At 43.7% G+C, this 25605-nt stretch overlaps 1 protein-coding gene across 3 annotated transcripts in view; it reads right to left on the bottom strand.

Annotated features, from left to right (window-relative positions):
* The window catches only part of TULP4 (TUB like protein 4), a 187568-nt gene that overhangs the window by 133915 nt on the left and 28048 nt on the right, over positions 1-25605 (bottom strand). For all 3 annotated transcript variants that reach the window (XM_061130428.1, XM_061130427.1, XM_061130429.1), the window contains exon 2: positions 54-2261. In XM_061130428.1, the coding sequence (XP_060986411.1) occupies positions 54-305 (252 nt within the window). In that variant the 5' untranslated portion in view covers positions 306-2261. The remainder of the gene's footprint in view (positions 1-53; positions 2262-25605) is intronic.

Below are 25605 nucleotides of genomic sequence, written 5' to 3'. Positions count from 1 at the left end.
GCTCACAAACACCGCCCGTGACCAGACCGAAAGGGAAACAGAAGCCCGCTCACCTCACTATTGTGGCCCCGCAGGTTGAAGTTGATTCTCTGCGGAGTGTTTCTGTCCCGGCGGCAGTGGCTGGAGGTGAAGGTCACCCCGACGACGCCGCGCCCGTTGCCCGTGGCCAGCCAGCCCTCCTCGTAGTAGCGCCTGCGGCACACAGGCTTCTCCTTCTCGCTCTTGGGGACGCGGCCCTTCCAGGACAGGCAGAGGATGTTGGAGTCGCTGCACAGGACAGGCCCATGCTCCACCGCTGCATACATACTTTTTTGGAAGAACCGTTTTACTTAAAGAGCAAGGCTGAATGCCGATAAATTTTAACCAATTGCTCTCACTGACTGGTATTATTTCTGTGGTTGGCTTTCACTGTTTTGTCTGACCCCGTTTAATTGAAACTGTCCTGGTTCTAATTAGAAGGTCAATATTTTATAAAGCTTCACCAAATGCATAGTGAAAAAATTCCTCTATAAAAGATGATGGCAGTCTGCTAAGAAAAGATAATGCTTAAAAAAAAATGTGGGGTCCATTTTTATTTTCAAGTTCTTAGAGGAAGAGCCGGGTGACCCTTTGGAGAAAGAGCATCATGACAAGTGGTGATAAAGAAACTGAGTCTTCTTTTCACTTGGTTCTTCTTATTCAGCCTGAGATTCCAGTTTAGTGTAATGTGATTCCAGACACAAAGGGCTGCAAATACACAGATTTCAAGTAACTTAAGGCTTTAAGAATCCCTCGAGCTGGAGCATCCCCTTCAGAAGTTCAGATACAGAGACAGAACACACAGGATCATCTTCCTTCTGAAGCCACCCTCGGGCTTGCTTTCTCAGCTAGACAAATTTCTGCTGCTAAAGCTGAAGAAGATTGCATAAAGGGAAAAAAAGGCACACAAACTGTGCAAAACAGACCGGAGTTTGTGCAGACAGCAGTCCAAATTTTAGGAGGAAAAAAAAACTCTTTCCTCACTGTTCAGAGCCAGAAACCTCCAACTTCAGAGTCCAACTGGGCTTCCCGGCATGTGGCTGTGTCCCCAGGGAGGGCCCTGACACAGGCTGACGCAACCCTGGGGGCCACAGAGGCAGGCAAGGAAGCCCCTGCCCCCAGCAGATCCAGGAGGTTCCAGGGCTTTCCGGGAGCGTGGACCTCCAGCTAATCTAAACACACGTGCTGACAAAGGGAAGCCCAGCTGGGCTGCAGGAGGTCTCCGTCCTCCCTCCCCTAGTCACTCCTCCCCCTTTCTGCTCCTAAGGATGACGTGCTTTTCCATCTTGAAGGAAAAAACTAATCCCAGAATCAAGTCCATCAACTGGTCCTCCTCTTACATGCAAGCATGCCTGGACTCAACAGGGGAAAGAACCCCTTAAAATGGAAACACAGGCAAGAGTTGGGTTCTTTTCTCACTGTCTCCCTGAAGAGTGACCTGAAGGGCACTCTCCTGACCACCTTCCGAGACCGTCTCCAAACGCCCTGGGTACAGTCCAAGGAAAGAGGCTTTACAAGGATGCGCCTTGATAATTATTTTGTGATTAGCAGTTTCAATTGCTACCTTAAGGAACTATCCTACAGATACAGGCAAGGAAAAGGGAAATAATAAATTAAAATTTCTGGACTTTTTTCAGTAACTGAAAAAAGGCAAAGGAATCAGTTCATTGTTCAAACCTGCCCCATCACACCCTGGGGGGCTTTCCTCCAGTCATAAGCGCACAGTGAGAGCCACTCTTCAGTCCTGAATGTTAACGTCTGTCCAAATCACCAGACCCACTGAAAAATAAAGTGCAAAAAGCACAGCACACTCCCACCTGCAAGGCTTGAAATCACACTTCCCCCTCAGTCACCTTCTCACTTAGTTCCTTTAAACTGGAGAGGTATTTTTGAGGCTTGATCTGCGCAAGTTTTTTTTTCTCTTCTTTTTGCAAACTTTCTTTACCCGTGAAGACCATATGGAAAACTGGCCATTAGTGATGTATTTTTCTCCCTGGGCTCCCAAGCCCAGTGGTGTCAAGTTGCTCCATCTGATTCTTAAATTAATTTTCATCAGTTGTAAAACTCTTCAAGAGCGCACAAGAATGAGCCTGTCTTCTTGTGTAAATGTGTATGTGTAGAAAGAAAGTTTTAAATATACATAGACACACACTCTTCAGATGGCACACAAAATGTCTGTTTTCCCAGTTGTTTCATGAACCATCAGATTAATCACAGCTTGAAGGCCCTGGAGTCTGACAAATCTGTAAGACAAAATGGGACACACAGAAAAAAGAATTAAAAATAATGAAGAATAAAGGTTTTAACACACTTCTATTGATAAACATATGAACATAATATAATAACATAATAATCACTGTAACTGAAATCAGAGACCCCTCTGGACACATACATATACCAAATGGCACTACAGACTGGTAAGATTTCAACAGTAAAAGAGCACTCCACGCCGACTCACAGGAAACACGGACTGTAAGGAGCTGGATGCCATGTGCCATTTACTAAGCTTGCCAGGAGCTGAAACGAGTGAGTGAAATGACACTGCACTGTCCCTTCTAAGACCGGGAGCCCTGAGTGTGCGCGCTTCCTGTCCAGAGGTCGCCATCCTGAGCTAAGCGACATCCTCAAAAAGGAGATGCAAGAGGCTCCAGCAAGTTATCCGAAGGGATGCTGGATGTTTCACTTTCAGTAAAAGCTATTCCCTGAAGACACAAGGCAGCGAGAGCCTTTAAAACTCTCCATCCGTGACTGCTGGCAGGTCACAGAGCAAAGCTCAGCTGTCTTCTCAGCTTTTACGTCCTCTCCTAGCAATAAAGTTCCAGAAAATCTGTCTCCAGCAAACCCATTCCTTCCTGCTGCCTTTGGTCCACGCCCACATCACATCCACAGAAACATTGGATGGCTTGCTCCCTAACTTACCCCCCATCCCACCTTCCAGAAAATCCTCAGAGAGATCTTTCTAAAACTCAAGGTTACTCAAAGAGGCTGGACTGTTCCCTCACCTCCCCCACACCAGGCCATCCCCCAGAGAGCTAGCAGAAATGGACAGCCCAGCCCCATCCCACCCCCCTATCTGACACTCGACCTGGATATCTGCATCTTTAACAAGTTCCCAAGAGATGCTGACGCTGCTGGTCTGGAACCAGCTTTCAGAGCCACTGGTCTATGAGATCAAGTCCCAGCAGGCCCCTTCATGATCTGACTGCACGTGTCCTCTGCCACAGCCCCCACATCCAGCCTATGTTCAGCACTCACCCTCAGGCCACTCCCTGGACTGCATCCCCCTCTCCTTCTTGTTGCCATGGCCTGTGCTCCTTTGCCAAGCCAGGCCCACATCTCCTCTAACACCTACTACACAGCACCTCTCCTGGGAAGCTTCCCAGAGATCCCGTGCTAACCCGCCAACAGCTTTCATTCTTGCTTCATCCTGACTCTCTTCCCTGTGCTCCCAGAGGCTGGGAACCTACCCTTCTCAGAACTTGTTCACTGACACAGAACTTAGCATAAACAAGTTACTCAATGGAAGTTTCTAAGAGGATGCAGGCCAAGGCAAGGCAGAAGCTACAAATAACTTCCTTGAGATACCCCAATTCAAATGAATCACAGTCCATATACTTCCTTTGTGTCTAAAATCAAAACAACTGAATTCTCTCAGGAAGTACTTGTACCTGAGGGGGAAAAAGTAAAAAAAAAAAAAAATAATAATAATGCTATCAAATTCAAATGAATGCTATGTTCTTCCTCCAGAAATTCTAACACCACAGTACACCATTCCTTTAGTCCCTACCCATGGCCTGCAAACATGCACCAGAGGGGGAAAGCAAAAGCAACTTCTCAAGACCCAGCAATATGTACACAGGATTTGAACATCTTTTCATAACCCATGATTACTAATGTTTAACCCACATTAAACATGACAATGTAAACTACCCATTCCCTCACATCCTCCCAGACAGGAGGTGGTCCATAACATCAAAATTATTTTCAAAATAATACTAAGACATTATAAATCTTCTTCACTGCATCACAGTTTCTATCAGTGGTGCAAAAGCAACAGTGAGGGCAACCGCCAGGCCTGTGGCACAGACCACGGCCCTGCGCCAGCCGGTACCAGGGCTCGTCAGGCTTTCTAACACGCCACCCACATCTAAGAAGGTTCCTAATGCAGCGGGAAAGATTACTATTATTCAGTCTCGCCCCTTGAGGACACAGTTGTTCAGTACTCTGCTCCAAACCGTGCGCTCTCACACAGCCCTTGTGCAGACTGCGGCACTGTGGGTAACTGAGGGGAGGCCTTGTGCTACAGCTTCTTGTGCTACAGCAAACCACCTTCTTCATGAAACACCATGTTTACTGGAAAGAATGACTGACAAATCATGGTCATTCAGGCTTGGGTCTTTGGCTGACATTTTTCTTTAACATGAAGAAACAGCTGTCACTAATGGTATTTGTTGCCAACAATAAAAGTAGAGTTTTCAAGTTAAAATTAAAATTGTGGGAAAAACAGCATCTATCATTCTGTGCTTGATAGAATCCCAAGATTTAAAGATACTCTGCAAGCAAAAGAAGGTGGTATTGATAAAGGTAAACTTTTGATAGCAGACTTCATATTTCATAGTATGTCAGTATTTGGAATATTCACACAGCTTGAAGCAACATTTTTCAAATGACCAATGCATGTTGATAACAATTATGCTTGACAGAGTCATCCAGAGTGCAAGAAAGACAAATGGATTTTAGTATAATCAAGTACGAAAAAGTCACTAATACATTTAAAATTCCACATTGCTACTAACCTTTAAGAAACTACCACTTGCTGAGTTCTGTTATAGTAACAAAAATGTCCATGATTAGCTGAAAAGACTACTAAAATACTCTTCCCTTTTCCAACCACATATCTGTGTGAGGTCAGATTTTCTTTAGACTTTACAACAAAACAGCATACTGTAACAGACTGAATACAGAAGCAGATATGGGAATATAACTATCTTTTCAGTATGTTTAGACATTGAGGATATTGTACCAAAATGCAAAATAATGCTACTCTTCTCAGTAAAACTTTCAGTCAGAAAATACAGCTATTTTTTCGTAGAAAATAGATTATTTATAATTTTTAGGTTTGTTTTTAAATGAGCTAGTAAATCTTTTAATTTCTCAGTTTCAGTTTCTAATATGGTAAATCAGCAGCTCACACCCACATTGGAGGAGGAAATGGCAACCCATTGCAGTATTCCTGCCTGGAGAATCCCATGGACAGAGGAGCCTGGCGGGCTACGGTCCATGGGGCTGCAGAGTCGGACAGGACTGAAGCGACTGAACACCAACACACACGTACTCAGAGCTCTTTCTGGACTTCAATAATTTTTGAGAATACAAAGGAGCCCTAAAACCAAAAAGGGCTGACATCCCAACTCTCCAGAATGCAAGCCTTAAGTAACTATTGAAATCAAATATCAGGATGTAGTTTAAATTTCCACAGTAAAAGCACAGACAAAAGTGTTTCATTTTGTGTATGTTGCTATTGTTTTTAACCAAACTTTTAAAATTAAAAGTTTCATATATGCTCGACAAATAAGGCAGCTATTTTAAGGAAAAATGGCATGCAACTTTATTATTTCTCAAATGGATAATGGATACCAAAATCTAACAACAAAAAAAACACAATCATAGTCTCCTAATTACTGAAAGGCAGGTGCCTATCTTTTATTTTTTAATTCTTTGCTGCTCTTAACTTCATGTAGTTCTTTATTTTTGGCTTTGTTGCTGCTCAGGCTTTTCTCTAGTTGCAGCAAGCAGGGACTACTCTCCAAGGGCAGTGAGCCGGCTTCTCACGGTAGCAGCTTCTCTTGTTAAGGGGCACGGGCTCTAGGGCTGAAGGCTTCAGGAGTTGCAGCTCCTGGGCCCCAGAGCACAGACTCAGTAGCTGCGGCACACGGGCTTAAGCTGCTCTGCAGCACGTGGGATCAAACCCGTGTCCCCTGTACTGGCAGGTGGGTTCTTTACCACTGAGCCACAGGGAAGCTCAGCTTTTCAGTTGCTGAGTTGTGTTTGACTCCTTGCAACCCCATGACCTGCAAGACCCAGGCTGGTGCCAATCTTAGTGCTACCATTAATAGAAACAGGCGATGTGGGACACTCCCCTTCTTTCTGTCTTATTTTCTCATGAGAAAATAAGGATATAACTGATCAGTTTCTGGGGGAAGCTGATTGTCAAATCAGCACTAGTAAAAAGGGTTTGGCATAAGAAGGTTAAAAAGCAACTATTCAACTGAAAGCAGTGACTCGAAACAAATATTTGCACATGCACATCCACGTTCAAAGCAGCACTATTCACAAAAGCTTGAAGGTGGAAGGAACCCAAGTGTCCTCAAACAGATGAGTGGGTAAACAAGATGTGGAAACACATACAATATTACTCAGCCTTAAAAAGAAATTCTGTCTGACACATGCTACAACATGGATGAAACGTGAAGACATTATGCTAAGTGAAATAAGCCAGACACCCAAGGACAAATACATTTAACTATGATTCCACTTATATGAAGAATCTAGAGCAGTCAATTTCATAGAGACAGAGTAGAATGGCGGCTGCAAGGGGCTGGGAGAGGGGAGATTGGAGAGTTCTTATTTAATGGATACAGACTTTGGGATGAAGAAAAAATTCTGGACATGGCCAGCGGTAATGGTTGCATAAAAATGTGCATGTACTTCTATTAAGGTCATTGTCATTGAACCATACAAGTAAAAATGATAAAAATGATAGATTTGTTATATATTAATATATCTCACCTCAATTTTTAAAATCAGGTGAGAAAAACAACTATTCATACAAAGTTTTTCAATAATAAATCGCATAGTTTAGCATTATGATGTTTCTACCCTAAAACCGTAATATAGGCCCATGAGCCAGCCCTGGAAGCTTTCATTACGAATAAACAATGCTAACCTTTGAATTCTGGCCCAAACACGCTTTTGTTAATTGCAAGTTATTTTCAGACTATTCCTATATTAAATCACTGAAAAATCTATTCCTGCCTTAGGAGATTACAATCTTAGAGCAAATAATACATGTGCCTGATTGAATTAACAATCTGATAACCATCTTCTAGGAGACAGTAAACTTGTAAAATGCTTCACACTCTAACTTTCCACACCATTCAGTTCTAATGGTAAACTAGGAGTCCCAGAATTTGGGAAAGTACAATAGGGATAGAATTGTACATCACTAAAAAAATTCTATACTAATTATAGGCACTCCTGGATTAACTGACCAACAAACCTTAACTGAACATCTATTACCCAGGAGGTCCCCCCATGCTGCACATGCTGCCCCACTTGCCCCCAGTCAGAGATTCTATTTTCTAACTAGAATTTCTCACTATGGGTTATTTTGGTTTATCTGATTCCTACTTTACACCAACATGGATAAAATTTACTACAGGGGGAAAAAATGCATTTTTCATTTATTTTTTAAATCATCCAAATTAATGTTAAAGATCAGAGATAAAATAAATTGGGGAAGATGTTTTTCATTTAGACAATTTTGATAGAAATGGATTCATTAAAAGCTATGATGCTGTCACGACTCTGGAAAACTGCTGGTGTTAGCTAGTACTACTGAAGACGTGAATGCTCTGCAAGCAGCAATTCCTCTCCTGAATATGTGCGCCAGACAGAGCCTTCAAACTCTCCAGGGAATAAATACACAGCCATTTATAGCAGCAGTGGCATTTACATTAGCCAGACACTGAAACCAACCTAAATGGATCGTGTGTGGTATATTCAAACAACAGAATTCTATACAGCAATGTAAATAAACACTACACAGAAGAGGAGGGAATTTCACAGGCACAATGCTGAGCAAAAGGACCTTAAGAAAGAATACTTATAACATGAATTCATTTACATAAAGTTCAAAACAGCCAAACTAATTTATCTGTTAAGACTGCATATATAGATAGTACAAGTAAAATTTTTAAAGCAAGGAAAATATAAAGCAGTAGACTAGTTACCAGAAAAGGAAAGGGGGCTGGAAACTGTGATTAGGGAAGGGCACACATGGTGGTCCTGCTGGGGTGCAATATTCAGACAGACCAGGTCTTGATCTGGGTGGCAGTTCTGGGGTGTTCCTTCTGTCGTTGTTCTTTACGACCACTGTGTCTGACATACTTTTCTACAGGGATGGTATATCTCACAATAAACAGATTTAACACCTGTGAACTGTATTAGGCATCAGTCCTCTGAGGCTTTTAGATAAAGGGGATGACAAGATGGTGGAGGAGCAGGTGGGCGTGGAGTACTTCTCTCTCCACAGATGCATCAGGAATACACCTTCAGAGCGAAGGATCTCACAGAGCACCAGTTGAGAGCGGGCAGGAGTCCCTGAGCACCAGAAAGGCTCAGTAGGATGGGGATTTTAGACAATTCAAATCAATTATTAAGAGAGTTTTTTTTAGTTATAATGAGTATTCTCTCAATCTAGAATATTCCAATAAAGAATCAAAAAATGCTATTCTAGTTCTCAAGCTAAGAAAGTGTCCACAAAGAAAATACCTACTAACAGTAACAAATGGAGATAAGAAATTTTCAGAATAAAGCTCTATTTCTTCCTAAAGGAAAAAATTTTAAGACAGGAGTTAAGCAGAAGATCGAAATGAGAAGCAAAAAGTAGATTTGGGGAAAAAAACATACAGATGTTGCTAGATGAATGCCAAATAGAAAGAAAAAATAAACAAAGTAGAAACTTTTGAATAAAATATTCCAAGCAAGCTAAAGTTGAAGCTTGTCATTATAGACTTGTTTGTGGGTTTGAGAGAAGAAGAGCAGAGAAAAATGAGTTTTCCTGACTGCTGATATAAATTAAACACACCCCAATTTCTAGAAAAGAGCCCCTTGATAAAGGTGAAAAAGGAGAGTAAAAAAGATGGCTTAAAACTCAATATTCAAAACACAAAGATCATGTCATCTGGTCTCATCATTTCACAGTAAATAGATGAGGAAAAAATGGAAACAGTGACAAATTTTATTTCCTTGGGCTCCAAAATCACTGCAGACAGTGACTGCAGCCATAAAATTAAAAGACGCTTCCTCCCAGGAAGAAAAGCTATGACAAACCTAGACAGCATATTAAAAAGCAGAGACATCACTTTGCCCACAGAGGTCTGTATAGACAAAGTTATGGTTTTTCCATTAGTCATGTATGGATGTGAGAGTTGGACTATAAAGAAAGCTGAGCACTGAAGAATTGATGCTTTTGACTTGGACTGCAAGAAGATCCAACCAGTCCATCCTAAAGGAAATCAGTCCTGAATATTCATTGGAAGGACTGATGCTGAAGCTCCCATCTTTGTCCACCTGATTCGAAGAACTGACTCCTTGGAAAAGACCCTGATGCTGGGAAAGATCAAAGGCAGGAGAAGAAGGCAACAGAGGATGAGATGTTGGATGGCATCATCGACTCAATGGATATGAGTTTGAACAAGCTCCGGGAGATAGTGAAGGACAGGGAAGCTTGTCCTGCTACAGTCCACGGGGTCACAAAGAGTCAAACAGGACTCAACAACAACAACAAATTCCTGCTCCCTGGATGGCGGCTCTGCTGCCTCGGCAGCCTGTGGTCTCTAGACCAGGCTCCAGGGAGAAGCCTTCCTCCACCCCAGGGCTCCCAGGCTGTCTCCTTTCCACAGACGGCAATAGAGGCTGAACGCCACATTTTTTTTTAACTACAATGACCTGCCTCTAATTACAGTCACTCCTTTCCCTGGGGAATTTTCCACAACCCACAAGTATCAAGGGAGCCCAAAGCAGTTCTAACTGGTTACTAATTAAGGTTCAATAGCTGTCCTGAGGCTAGTTCAAATTTGCCTCCCAACACTGCCTTTAAAGGTAAGGTAAACTCTCAGATGGACCTAAAGAATACTACACTTAGTGAAGTAAGTGAGAAAGAGAAAAACCAATACGGTATACATTATCACCTATATGTGGAATCTAAAAAATAAATGGAAAAAAAATGAAAAAAATAAAAAATAAATGACTGTATATAACAAAACAGAAGCAGATTCACAGTATAGATAACAGACCATTTACCAGTGGGGAGAGGGAAGAGGGAGGAGCAAAACAGGGGTAGGGAATTAAGTGGTACGAATTCCTGTGTATAAAACAGACAAGCAATAAGGATAACACACAGTACTGCACAGGGAAATACAGCCATTATATTACAACTTTATGTGGAACATAATCTATAAAAAGTACTGAATCACTATGCGTATACCTGAAGCTAATATAATATTACAAAACAACTACACTTCATTTCCTTAAAAAACTCAATGTCAAACAGTCTATGGGGCAGGAGAGGAGGGGGGAAGACAGGGATACCTCAGCAGTCACTGGTCTCTTGGCTGCTACCTACACCTACACACATGAAACACCTAGAGAACCACTGCAGAGATAATGCAGTTTAATAACGATTTAATATATTCTGCTGTTATTCTCTAGCTCTTAATTCTCAAAACATGCTAGTGAGATGATAACTAAAGACTTGAATGCACACTTGTGCCCAGGGTTATTTACAAGATGCAATCTTACTACAAATGTGTGAGTGTCAAACCATTTTCCTATTAACTGTCCACCTCAGAGACGCCTCCCAGAGAAGAGCTGTCTTAGTCCAAACAGCACTAGCTCCTTTCGATGCTCGTAGTACACAGAAGCACTGCCCAGACTCACAGGGCAAGGGTCTTCCCTGCTCGTGGTACAGCTATTTTTCTGTGTAATCCATCATACCTACCAAACCACAAACACCTGATTCCAATTTCTCTCTCACCTGCAGTACCCACCAGTAGCACATTTAGTGAAGTGTTCAATAAAGTGTTAGGTACAGTGCAAAGCCCCAGTCTTCTAAGAAAAAGGGAAGCAATAAATGCTGACTGAATGCTCTTCATAAACCCAGTCATTAACACCAATCATTCAATCTGAGCCTTTTGCAAGCCTGAGTCACTGCAGCCCGGGTGAGTGAAAGAATTTGGGGAGAGGGCAGGGGTCCGAGGCTGTGTTCAGAGAACAGGGAAGAGAGACATTTTCGGGGAAGGTTATTCCTATTTACTTTCTGCGCCTGATTTCTACAGCCAGTTCGGAGAACATGAACATCTAACTATCTGTACAGAGAAAGGAGGGCATGGAGACTGCAAGACAAACAGACTGATTACAAGCTAAAAAGAGCGCGGGAGTTAGATACTTCTGAGGATGAACCCACATCTGAAACTTAGATGCTAAAATACTGAGGCACCATTTACAGGGCTCACTGGTATCAAAAGTCAAGTGCCTTCACCAGCAAGGGAGAGCATCTTATCAAAGTGACAAGTGCTGGGAACTAACACACGAGACCCTACCCATGATAAGGTCATGAGGGAGAAAACCTGACGGGCAAGGCGGATCAGGTTTTCAGGGGTTTCAAAAAGGCCAGCTCACGAGATCCCACCCATGACAAGGTCATGAGGAGAAAACCTGACAGGCAAGGCGGATCAGGTTTTCAGGGATTCAGAAAAGTTGCCCCGGGCACTCACCTTAAAGATGATATCTGTCTTTCTGATGCTTGCTTCAATAGACTACTCCCTAATTTCTGTGACACAGGCAGAAGGCCTTCCCCGATCTCTTTCCAAATAAGAATCAATTTAGAACTTTAATCAATAAGTTTCCCGGGTGGTGGTATTTTATGAGATTATCCAGGGTGAAAGGAGTGTTTCAATTTAAACTCCTTTGCTGGCATTCTAGTTCGTTTAGCAAATGAGTCTATGCCCTTAGTACTAATATGCATGATTGCTTGTAATACCCTAATCATAAAACAGCATAAGAACCTGATCATATAAAGGCCCTAATAGACATAGAGCCCTTCGGGGAGTGAGGAAGCCCTATTAAGAAAACATAAGAAAAATTATTCTAAAAGTGGTTATTGGGTTAATGTTTGCTTGCTGTGTTTTGCTTGCTGTGTTTTTGCTTTTAATGTGCTAAGGCTGTGTCATAGAAACCATTGTTAATATAGTTATAGATCTAGAAAAATAAGAGCTTAGCCCTAGTGTGGTACCAATGAGATGGTTGTTAATTGTCAGCCAGGAGTGGTAGGCAGAGGCTGCCTCACCAAAGTTGCAGAGTCAGTGTGGGGTAAACTTCTTAGATAAACGCAACTGACAATTTCTGCAGAAGGATTAATTTTTATGTTAACAAGTTTATACTTCTACTCTGTACTGTTGCCCTATGAGACTGCTACCTTTCAGTTAAGGTCACCATAGAAACAGAAAATAGGTTTACATTCACCTGACTTGCATAAAATGTTAACAGGCCCCAAGGCCAGAAGATAATGTACAAGACCCTCATAAACAAAGAAGTATGCAGAAAACACCCTGGTTTCATGAAGAACAAGCTGATGTAATGTTAAACTATCTTCCCCTTAGAAATGTACTAATTTAGGGTATAAAAGCTATGGTAAAAAATAAAGCATTGCCAGACTCTGCCAGACTCTGCACCCCCCGTCTGGTCACTCTCTCTCTCTCTTTCTCCCTTGCAGACTTGGCCCTATCAAGGCTAGTCTCACATGTCTTCTCTCTCTCTCTCTCTCTCTCTCTCTCTCTCTCTCTCTCTCACCGACGCCGTTCATCCTGAGGGTACCCCCTGGATCCTGCCAAGGCTGGACCCCGGCAGACAAGGACCAAGAAATGATCATTCCTAGTGTCATGTGGGTGCAGAGAAATGAGAGGCCAATTTGGTGACATAATTCAAAAGACTTAAAATGCAACAAACCATTTGATTCTGCAATTCTACTTCTGGAAATTTATCAAACGAAAATAATCTTCTACAAAGATATAGCTATAACGGTTTCCACCACAGCATTTTTATAAGAGAAAAATCTGAAATAACTTATATGTCCAAAATGGGATATTAGTTCAATAAATGTTGGTAGAGACATAAAGCAGAAAAATATGCACCCACCAGCAACTATATTATAGACGACTAGGGAGTGACATGGTAACATGCTCTCAACAGAAGTAAAAAGTGAAATTACAGGTTACAGCTCTGTAGGGCCTGCCCACTACTATATAACTAGACTTTGAGTAAATAGCAACAAACAAAATTTGTGCTGGACTTGCAGGAAAGCATGAGAAATCTGTGAGGAAGGCACGTGTGGACGCACGCACGCACACGCACATATACACAAATACAGGAGAAAGCTGTAGTTATCCAGCAAATACAGACATAAAATACATATTTGTCCAGAATTGTCTGGACTAATGCTGATATAAACAGTGGAATCAGAATCAGGTGCCTAACTGTCCCAGTTTCCCAGGAACTGTGTCACTTTCAGCATTGAAGATCCCACATCGCAGGAAACCCCTCAGTCCTGGGCAAACCAGGCAGCTGGTCACACTCTGAGGTTCTTGAACTCTGGTCCAGCCTCAAAGTGGAGAGACTCAACCTGAAGGACCAACATTCCACAGGGCCCACAGCAGACGTCAAAACTGCCCCAAGGAAACCTGAACTGTAAGGGATGAAGTGTCAGAGGCTCAGAGTGAGCAAGTCTGAGAGACAGAAGTCTCAGGGTGACCCACTTAGGTAACTTTTACTTCTAGGAGCTCAGCAGGTCCTCACAATAAATCTTGAAGAAAAACGTCCTGGGTTCTGGCAGAGGAAGGGGAAAAGGAATCATCTGGAAATACAGCAGAGAACTCTGCTCTTCTTAACAAGGCCTGCCCTCCAGAAAAACTATTTAACCAGGGCCTAACTAATCAGGATTTTCTAAGAGCAGAAGTGACCTGGGGGCAGAGACAGACCCAATTCCAGACCACCCTGGCCAACCTGCGCTACCTAAGCAGAGGGCGGGGAAACTGAGAAAAATACGTGAGGACAGTCCAGAGGTAAAGGCCCACAGAGACTGAGACCAGAGTTCCGGGATGCCATGGACAGCACAGGGGGTGTGGGTAACGACACTCTATCATAGACCTGACAGATGCTAAGAGAGTCAGTCTTAAATGCTGTCACCACGAAACAGAAATGCCAATTATGAGAGGTGATGGAGGTGTTAAGTCACCCCACTATTAATGATTCTGCAATACGTAACTGTATCACATCAGCCCTATACACCTTAAACTTACACAACATTATATGTCAGTTATGTTGGAAGAAAAAATAAAGGAATGCAGGAAAAGTGGGGGAGGGGAACAGGGAAACTTTGGAAGTGATAAAACTGCTCCATATGTTAATATGACAGTGGCTATACATCATGAGAAACGCTGGGCTGGATGAAGCACAAGCTGGAATCAAGATTTCCGCGAGAAATACCAATAACCTCAGACATGCAGATGACACCACTCTTATGGCAGAGAGTGAAGAGGAACTAAAGAGCCTCTTAATGGAAGTGAAAGAGGAGAGTGAAAAAGTTGGCTTAAAGCTTAATATTCAGAAAACTAAGATCATGGCATCTGGTCCCATCATCTCATGGGAAATAGATGGGGAGACAGTGGAAACAGTGTCCGACTTTATTTTTTTGGGCTCCAAAATCACTGCAGATGGTGACTGCAGCCATGAAATTAAAAGACGCTTACTCCTTGGAAGGAAAGTCATGTCCAACCTAGACAGCATATTAAAAAGCAGAGACATTACTTTGCCAACTAAGGTCCGTCTGGTCAAGGCTATGGCTTTTCCAGTGGTCATGTATGGATGTGAGAGTTGGACTGTGAAGAAAGCTGAGTGCCGAAAAATTGACGCTTTTGAACTATGGTGTTGGGGAAGACTCTTGAGAGTCCCTTGGACTGCAAGGAGATCTAACCAGTCCATCCTAAAGGAGATAAGTCCTGGGTGTTCATTGGAAGAACTGATGCTAAAGCTGAAACTCCAAAACTTTGGCCACTTCATGCGAAGAGTTGACTCGTTGGAAAAGACCCTGATGCTGGGAGTGGTTGGGGCAGGAGGAGAAGGGGACGACAGAGGATGAGATGGCTGGATGGCATCACCGACTTGATGGGCATGAGTTTGAGTGAACTCTGGGAGTTGGTGACGGACAGGGAGGCCTGGCGTGCTGCGATTCAGGTCGCAAAGAGTCGGACACGACTGAGCAATTGAACTGAACTGAACTGATACAACTGCATATGTTTCTCAAAATGCACAGAGCTGTACACTAAAACAGGGGAATTTACTGTATGTAAATTATATCTTAATTTTGAAAACCAGTGTCTGGCACAGAGTAAAGACTACACAGTGTTAGTGACCATTATTAATGTTGCTACTGCTATGGATCAGGCACTAAGCTGAATGCTAAAAACACAATGTGAGCACACAGAGGTGTGGTCCTACCACCAAGGGGCCCACAAGCCCAATGATGCAGATCGGATATTAATCAAATGCTCAGAAGCCACAAAGCAGAGGTGTGTGCTGTTCTGAAAGCTGCGACCTGAAGGAAGAGGAGATGTCCACGATGTAAGGGACGGTAGAGGCAAAGGGAGGATTACAAGCAAATGGGACAGCGTGTGCTAAGACCATAGCGAAGGCCGAGAGAACACAGTGCTCCGGAGAAACCTGACAGACTGCGAGTGTGGGAACTGTTCACACCCAAAACCACAGTGAGACATCACCTCACACTCAATAGGATGGCTAGTATAAAAAAACACTGACAGGGATGTGGAGAAACCAGAATGCTTACGTATTGCTGACAGGACTGCACAATGGCATAGCTGCTACGGAGTATGAGGTTTCCAAAAAAAACCACAACCACCATATGATCTGGCAATTCCACTTCCAGATGGACACAACAGAACTGAAAGTAGGATCCCGAAGAGCCGTCTGCACACCCAGATTCACAGCAACATTATTTACAATCGCCAAGAGGTGGGAGCAAAGCAAGTGTCCATCATCAGATGAATAAATAAACAAAACGTGGCATACACATACAAAGGCTTATTATTTGGCCTTAAAAAGGAGAGAAATTCTGACACACACAACGTGGATGAACCTCGAAAACATTTCATTAAGTGAAATAAGACGATCACAAACAGACAACTACTATGTACTCCATTTACACAAGGCATCCGAAACAGTCACATCCATAGAAGCAGAAAGTAAAACAGTCACTGCCAGGGGCTCCTGGGAGGCAGGAACAGGGGAGTCACTGGTTAACAGGTGCAGAGTTTCCATTTTGCAAGGGGAAGTTCTGGAGACTGGCTGCACAAGAGTGTGAATATATTAACATACCGAACTGCACATTAGAAATGGTTAAGATGGTAAGGTTCACATCATACATGGTTCAACACAATAAAAAAGAAATCTGTGTTCACAAACACACCCCCACACAGCTGAGACGTAATCACTGGACTACAGAACAGTTACCCCACCCCACACTTTACCCGCCACATTACTAAAGGCCTATTTAAAGCTGTTCCTTTTAACCAGTATGTCATATCCAGCTATGAAGATAAACTTATAAGATATACTAAGAGCCAGAAAACAGTTTGAACAGACAGAGCAAGCATCATAACCAGACTGAGAAATGGCAGTGATGCTGGAATTAACAGACCAGGAATTGAAAAGGACTATGATTAATATGCAACCCTGAATATTCACTGGAAGGACTCATCCTGAAGCTCCAACATTTTGGCCACCTGATCCGAAAAGCCCACTCACTGGAAGAGACCCTGATGCTAGGAAAGACTGAAGGAAAAAGGAGAAGGGGGTGGCAGAGGATGAGATGGTTAGATAGCATCACTGACTCAATGGACATAAATGTGAGCAAACTACAAGAGACTGTGGAGGACAAAAGAGCCTGGCGAGCTACAGTTCATGGAGCTGCAAAGAGTTGGACATGACTTAGTGACTGAACACCACCACCAATCATCTAACTAAGAAAGGAATTGCTTATTCTTTTTAATTTTTCCATTGAAAGAGCTGGAAACTTAGGACTTTTAATAGGTTAAGCGCTAGTCATCTAAAACACTACAGTCTTGGATGACAGTAAATGGGTCAAATACAATTAGATAATTATTTTCTTGAAATACTAATAAACACAATTACAATACAGAGTTCCAAGTAGCTAAAAAACATCCCCCAGGCCCCTCAGGTGATGTCGCCACAGAGAGGCTGACGAGGAACACCAGTAACTCAGGATTGTTTCACAGACGCACCGCCATGCAGGACACTCCAACCAGCTATGGGTTAGTACATACACAAGAATAAACAAGTCTAGGTTAGGGAAGAAAACACCCTCTTGGTCATGCCTAAAAGGAAATACAAAATGTAAGCAGTTTCCTATACAAAAAAAGAAGAAACTGTCAGTCAAGTGAAGAATTTGGAAAACAACTGTGGCATTAGTTCTACTCAGATGTCCCACACTCCTGAGAGTGATTATATCTGCATGAAAGGGACACTTGATTACGCTAAATCTGAATTTTAATACAACTCCGGGATTACTTAAAACTTTTAAAGCTTATTTCAATACTAACATAAATTTCAGTAATTTTTTTTTTAAACTTACAACTTGAAGTTCTTTCCAAAGGACTAAACTGAACTGGATTGTAATAGAAGAAGGCAGTTTGCTCTTTTTCTTCATTTTTTTACAGCCAGATATTTTCATGAATACCTATACACTGTTAAACTAAGATGAAAACAAATATCATTTTACATTATGATGAGTAAATTTGTTTTCACATCTGCTGCCATCTTTTTCACTTGCAGAAATAATCCCCTGGCATTTTCATGTTTTTCATATAGCAAAGGCTCAAATGGGTCACTGAAATGCAGCCAGCAGCTGAAAGAGAACAGAAATCCTGGCTGTGGCCCAGCCTCAGCTGGATTCTATGGGAAGGATAACTTCCAAGTGCTTCCTCCTTGGTTCCAATGATGAGCAAGAATGCCTGACCCTCGGGCAATAGATGGACAGGGCAGACACAGAGAGCATGCCCGACAGTCCATCGAGGTGCTGTCCTTGGGGCAGAGAGCAAGGCAGGAAGGCAGGGGACCAGAGCTGACTGATGGCCCAGTGCTCAGACAAGGGGACACATTTCCAATCCTAACATGAGCTCAGGGCTACACAGAAGCAGCCGTGGGGTGTTGAATAATTTCCAATACATAGAGAGAGTCCCAGCTTGGTGAGCAATACCTACACACGTGCCTGGGCATGCACGAATGAGCAGTCCTGGACTATAAAGGACACTGCAGCATGAAGTGAGGTAGGAATCATCTTATCCATCAGAAACAGAGAGCAGAATATACATGTCTACATCAAAAATAGCCAGCAAAAGTATTTTCTTACTTTGTCAAATCTCTCAAGTGCATGTGTGTGCGCGCATGCATGTGCATGCTCAATCATTTAGTCATATACAATTCTGTGACCCCATGGATTGCAGCCCAGCAGGCTCCTCTGTTCATGGGATTTTCCAGGCAAGAACACTGGAGTGGGTTGTCATTTCCTCCTCCAGGGGATTTTCTTGACCCAGGGATCGAACCCATGTCTCCTGCACTGGCAGGCGGATTCTTTACTACTGAGTCACTCTCACATTATGACCATGATGACTTCTTTGGACAGAAATATTTTCATCTCCTCATAACAATGGCACTACATGCTTAAGCAACAATAAACAATTATTATAAAACATCTACTAAGTAACTATTCATTTTCCTGCGTAGCTCAGTCGGTAAAGAATCTGCCTGCAATACAGGAGACCTGGGTTCAATTCCTGGGTCAGGAAGATCCCCTGGAGAAGGAAATGGTAAATCACTCCAGTATTTTTCCCTGGAGAATCCCATGGACAGAGGAGCCTGGTAGGCTGCAGTCCATGGTGTCACAAGAGTCAGACACAGCTTAGCGACTAAACCACCACCACCACCACCACCACCAAGTAACTAGCCCAAGACTAGATAATACAAAATTAATATAAAAATCTACACAAGATCTGGTCCCTGACCTTAAACAGTTCACAGTCTAACTAATGAAAGCAAAACTCACAAACATGAAATAATCAGAGAACTATTAAGAGTCAAGTGTGGGATTCTGCATGGGCTTGGACAAAGACCTCTTGGGAATCAAAGCAGCAGGAGAAAACCATCTTGTCTGAAAATCAGAACTGAGTCCATAATGTCTGTGACTATCATGGGCACAGAGAAGGATAAAAGGTATATTTATGGCAGAGAACGTGTGGTTTAACCTTTCATCGTGGCAGCACCCAAGAGGTAGGTATTATCTCCATTCTACAGACAAGGAAACCAAGGTTCATTATATTGGGCAGGTTACTTAATAAGTGGTCTTAGCTTTTTCACTTGTAAAATAAAGAACTTCAAACTGGGAAGGGAAAAGCACCAGTTTCCTCAAAGTGACTCAGAAATCTGAAGTGAGCAGGACTCTGGGGAAAACGTACCAAGTTCTCGGGTCAACAGCAATACCCACTTCCCCACTGAATATTTGGCTGTTATAAGCTTAGCACTGAGAAGAGCACCTGGTGTACAATGAACGAGAGGCATGAACGGATGGACAAATGGCACAACACAATGGGCCCCAAGGCAACTGACTCTCCCTCATGGTGGCTCATTCCCTGAGACGTCGAGTTTTTGTTGTTCGTTCATATCTCAGAGTACTTAATCAGTGGGGTGAGGATGGCATTCTTCTAGAGAGGATTTGTGTTGACTTCTGCCAAGCCCTTGGGCACTTCCAACCCAGATGTAGTGAGATGCGCTTCTCAGCCTGGGTTTTTCCAGACTATGCAGGTAGCATAAATGCAAATTCCAAATCCAACAAGATTCAAAAGGAACTCTTTTTTTAGAACTAAGAAGACATCTCCTTCCTTTGCTAATGGATGTTCTTGCCCCATGCACACACCCAGCCTAGCCCTCCAATGAGGTTCAGATGAAACCATCTCCTGAAATCTAGGTCCCCGGAATCAGCAGAAGTCCCCTCACTGTCATGTCCCACTATGGTTTTAGATCCTCTCTTTCTCTCAGAAACATTCACTTTTTTTAATCTTTTTCCCCACTTGTGGGGTTCTCACTTTCTTATAATAAGGATTATAAAAGGGTGTTTGTTTCATTTTCTACAGATGTTTCTACAGGTATTTGTTTTCATTTTCTTCCAGTATTTCTACAGGAAGTGTTTCTAGCAGGACAGCTTCCAGAGTATCTGGTAGCTTCCATTTCCAGGAGAGGTCCACACTATACCCTCTACCACCTTCCATTGTTGGTTTGGAAATCATCCCTAAGGTGAGCAAGAGCTGAAACCAGGTGAGCAGTCAGACTAGGAGATACCCAGAGCAGGCGAGAAAACACACACGCCCACATGAGATGCAGTGAGGGCGTCTATGGAAGAGCAGGCCCCGGGGCATGGTGAGTGCAGAAGACAAAACACAGGCGTTTACTTCATCATATACACGTGCTCAGTCAATTTAGTCGTGTCCGACTCTTTGCGACCCTATGGATTGTAGCTCCTCTGCCCATAGGATTCTCCAGGCAAGAATACTGGAGTGGGTTGCCATTTCCTACTTCAGGGGACATTCCCCACTCAGGGCTTGAACCAGGGTTTCCTGTCGGATGCCTTTCCCTTCTACAGATAAATAACAATTTTAAAAATCCAACACAATGCCGGGAATTGTAGTCCAGCAGAACAGGGCAGGCCAGGGAACAACACATTTTTGGGGGGCAGGAGCAGGGACCCAAGGGTTCCTGTCTTCCTGGCTGAAGGACACGGGTGCTGATGCCTGTGCCTGTGCCTTCTGGGGCCTAAGCAGAGCTGAACCGCCCCACCCTGCTGGCAGAGAAGCTCCTCACCAAGAATGGCCCAGCCCTGACCTCTGACCCTCAACCCCAGGACCATGAACCTCAGCTCCATCAGGACCCGACCGTCAGCCCAGAAACCTGACCCTCAGCCCCAGCAGGACCCAGACCCTTAGCGCTGATCCCTGACCCTCAGCCCTGGAAGGACCATGATCCTCAGCCTTAACCCTTGACCCTCAGCTTCCCAGTCCCCCGAAGGACCATGATCCTCAGCCTTGACCCTTGACCCTCAGCCCCAGCAGGACCCAGACCCTCAGTCCTGACCCTTGACCCTCAACCCCAGAAGGACCACGAGCCTCAGCCCTGACCCCTGACCCCAAGCCCCAGAAGGCCCATGATCCTCAGCCTTGACTCCTGATTCTCAGCCTCCAAGGACCCAGACCCTCAGCTCCAGAAGGAACCATAATCCTTAGCCCTGACCCTGACCCCCAGCCTCCAAGGACCCAGACCCTTAGCCCTGGAAGGACCGTGATCCTCAGCCCTGACCCCTGACCCTCAGCTCCGGAAGGAACCATGATCCTTAGCCCTGATCCCTGACTCTCAGCCTCCAACGACCCAGACCCTCAGCCCTGACCTCTAACCCTCAGCCCCAGAAGGACCCTGACCTCAGCTCCTACCTGACCCTCTCCCTGCTGGGGACCCAGCTTATCTGGATGAGTCTCACCTGTGGATGCTGAACTTTGGCCCCATTCCCTACCCAGCACCCTAAACCCAGCCTGGCCACTACCGAGCCCTGCCCTAGATACCCAGGCAAAGCCCTGCAGCCCCAGTTCCCACCCTCCCTGCAGAACCATTCCCAACCCCACCTGGTCAAGGCTCTGAACCTGCACCCCCTCATCACCCAGACCTCACTGCCAGGCTCAGACCCTCCTGGGTCCCACTCAGCTCACAGGCACGGACCCTGCACCTGAACAGGCTCCGTGGGCAGAGAACTTCTCTGAGGGGTCTGCTCCGGGGAACTGACGGTGACCCCAGCCCAAACCCTCCTGCTCCACAGGCAGGACCCACAGAGGCTCCCAAGTCACCCACCAGCAGCCTCCCACCCAGGGTTTCTCAACCTCTGACCTTCCCAGCACCACTGGCACTAGGGCCTGACTGTTCTCTGGGCACCGTGGCGGGTGGAGCAGCTCCCCGCCCCACCCTCTCGATGCTGGAGTCCACCAGTGTGACGACTACATGTTCCTGGACATGGTCCAGTATCCCTACCAGGTGAGAACCATTGTCCTAATCCCTTAGCTCAGCAGGGATCCCAGGACTCAGGCTGGGGTCCAGTGGAAGACCCCAACATTTCCATTCTGTCCTCAGGGACATAAAGTCAGCTCAAGGACAGGGCACGACCCCCTGCCCTCCCTGGAAAGAGAGTCCCAGTGATCACATAGAAAGAAAAACAGGTGCCACACGTCACAGAAAATTAGCTTACAAAAGGTGCTTTATTTAACCAGGTATATCCAAAATATTATCCTTTCAACATGTAATACTTAATAAAGATTGAGATTTTTACATTCTTTATTCATAAAAAAAGACAAGTACACAGATCCAGTTAATTCAAGTAGGAGATACGGTATAGGAAGCCCCGCATACAGGAAATGAGATGAATGAAGTGGATGTTCCATTACTGGAAACAAATTATCAGTGTGTTATGCTACTGTCAAAATCATAAGATTCACAGCACAAGCCAAACCTTGTCACATTCTATATAAAGGCACTGTCTTACACAGAAATTTGGTTACATAGATTGGGGAATAAGTGGACCATCACCAAGGGCTTGAAATGCTTATTATTCTAATTCAATTATTATTGAATGTAACCAGGCATAATGCTTCAAGATTTTTTTTATTATCTTTTTATTATAACAATAACCATGCAAAAGAGAGAGTCATAATTAGCAAAAACGATGCTCAAAGCAGCTGGATAAGGCCTCAGCGTCACACCACCACATCTCAGCAATTAAAGGCACACAACTATAGCTTGTCATGTAACATAATGTTCCATACATGAAATAGCTGAAAGAATTCAACACTGAGAAAAAGTTGAAGTGGGATTCATCAAGGAAGGTGTCTGTGTCTCTAGAGGACCCAGACACCTGCTTCCCACACGTGTTGTTACAGTGACACGAAAGAAAGTGAAAGTGGGAAGAGGGAAAAAATTAGTTAATTCATAGTACTGTTGACTAGATGTGCAAATAAAACATGAGAAAATGAAATGCAGAACTTTCATCTTCATATGACTCTCTCTAATCAGGGGAGGAACACTTCTTCCCCCAAAACAGCCTTACCTCAAATAGAAGAGAAGACACTGGGTAACAGGAAAAAGGATAATGACCCAAACCTCTCCTTAAACCACATTTCAATCAAGGGTAATAATCACAGCTGGAGATAATGAACATGAATCTTAGGTTCAGGCAATGATTTATATCACCCAGGTGCTCAGAAGGGATTCACAGTTATTGATCAAACGCTTAGCTTTTGGAAGAAACAGATCGGTTCTATTTCCTTCAAGTTCTTATGCCGTTCTTATAAATAAAACAATATTTGTATACCAATACATAGAGAAGTCTGGCCCAGGACTAAACAAGAAAGAAAAACTGACTGGAGTTAGCAGGAAAAGAAGGCTGTAGTACAAGCATAAACTCAAAGAAAGTACTTAATGAATAATGAATATGCATTGTTATTTTAATGAATCTATTAAAAGCATGAATCTCTGCAGAAAGAAATTAAAGCACCTGATAAAAAGTGCATACAAAATAAGATTATCACCTTATAAAACAATTTTAAAACAGAAAAGAAAAAGGAGACAGCAAAAATGTTGACACTGAGCACAAAAAACCTGGCCTTAAGCATGCCTGCACCCAGGGCAGGAGACTCAGGATGGCTTACATGAATCTTATTGTCAGAAATGAGGAAACTGTCTATTAACTAGGAAAGAAACTTTTTCCCTCTAACTGTATTCTGAAAGAATTTCAACATCAAAGCACTGCAGAAGGGCCATCAGATGATGGAAAAATGCCTGTAACAATCTCAAACAAATGTAAAAGATTTACAATTACTTTCTATAGTAAGCTGAAGTCCAATACTTTGGCCACTTGATGCAAAGAGCCCACTCATTGGAAAAGACCCTGATGCTGGGAAAGACTGAGGGCAGGAGGAGAAGGGGACAACAGAGGATGAGATGGTTTGATAGCATCACTGACTCAATGGACAAGAATCTGAGCAAGTTTGGGGAGATAGTGAAGGAAGCCTGAGGTGCTGCAGTCCATGGGGTCCCAAAGAGTCAGACACCACTTAGTGACTGGAAAACAATAAAACAGTAAAATGTGAATAAAAGCTTAACACTAAAAGGTTACAGCAGTTTTTGGAGTGCCAGGGTACTGTGGTTTGAAATGTGCTAATAAGAAAGAATGGGTCCTCTCCAGCCTTCCTAAAAACCTGACTCTTTAATCAGACTAGTCCCAGACTAAGAAAAAGGGCCTAAAGCATACACTCCACCTCCTGCCCGCCTCTTGCTCGTGAAGAACCGCCACCAGTCCCTTTCATCCCTTGGGCCAATGGAAGGATTAAAAACCAGGGTGGGAAAAAAAAGACCTCACTATTTAGCCTGGTTCTATAAATAATGAAATTAAGGCAAGGACTTGAACCCAGGGACCCCAAAGTCAGATACCAGTAAAATGCATGGAAACTAATGATGAGCTTGTGTCCCTCTCTCTTGCCTTTCTGAACACCCTTCCCAGAAGGTTCCCGAGCTGAGGCGGCTAGCTCTATCAGGCCCTATGCAATGATCCATGTCCTTCCCAGCCACCTTCCCAAAAACTTGGGAGCACCGAGGATTTAAAGCAGGCTATTTTTTCTCAGATTTAACATAGCTGCTGTTTCTTGCTAAATAAAATATTTTAAAAATAAAAACAACTGAATGCATTTATCCATACACCTGTCCTGCTATTAGTTCATTGAACAAACACCTATAGACTAAGAATGTCACCTTCATATCAGCAAACCAAGGTTGTGGCCATCAAGCTAACAGCCACTAGAGGCCCCCCAACCCTCTCCTTCTCGACAGTGAGACCTGAGGGAACTCAGGATGGTTCTGGCCCCAGATGGCTAAGGTGGGATGATTCCACATCAAAAGAACCATGTCAGTGCGCCCAGACTCTTGCAGCTTCCCATACATTGAAAAATGCTAAATTCCTTAACTTGAGAGGTTTGGTTTCCTTTAATCAACAGTCATCTTTTGATGTTCCCACTACTTGGCTTTTGCTGCACAAACCCTTCTACATCCCGGCTCCTCCCTTACCCTTGGAAGTAGTTTCTCAGAGCTATCTGAGAAGCTGTCTTCTGGGCTTTCAGTCCTCAGAAAATTAGCTGAATAAAACATAATTCTCAACTTCTAGGCTGTGCTTTTTTCCTTTCAGTTGACAACCTGAGTACCTTACACCCCAGCCTCTGTGCTAAGCAGTGAAGAAACTACAAATAAAGCACATCTTTGACTTTCTAATCTAGAAGACAAATGACAGGGTTTCCCTCTCCCAATTTAAACAGTTAAAATGTGTACTGTATGTTAAGAATGCACCTTTCAAACACTATAAGGATGTACGACTGTCTCCTGCAAACCCGATGACAGCCTGGGGCCTCAAATACAGGGTCACCCGACTACAGCCACCTTCCTGAGGACAGTGGCCGTTCAGCTCTATCCCCACAGCCAGCAGGGGCTGTCCTGACCATCTTCAAAGCTACAGAGGCACTGAGCAGCCATTTAAGGTGAAAATCAATTTGTGCAGGACTCCTCATGACCATGGTTTTCTCC

This window comes from Dama dama, chromosome 26 (assembly GCF_033118175.1).
Source record: "Dama dama isolate Ldn47 chromosome 26, ASM3311817v1, whole genome shotgun sequence".
Taxonomy (NCBI): domain Eukaryota; kingdom Metazoa; phylum Chordata; class Mammalia; order Artiodactyla; family Cervidae; genus Dama; species Dama dama.
This window is presented reverse-complemented; position numbering and strand designations above follow the sequence as displayed.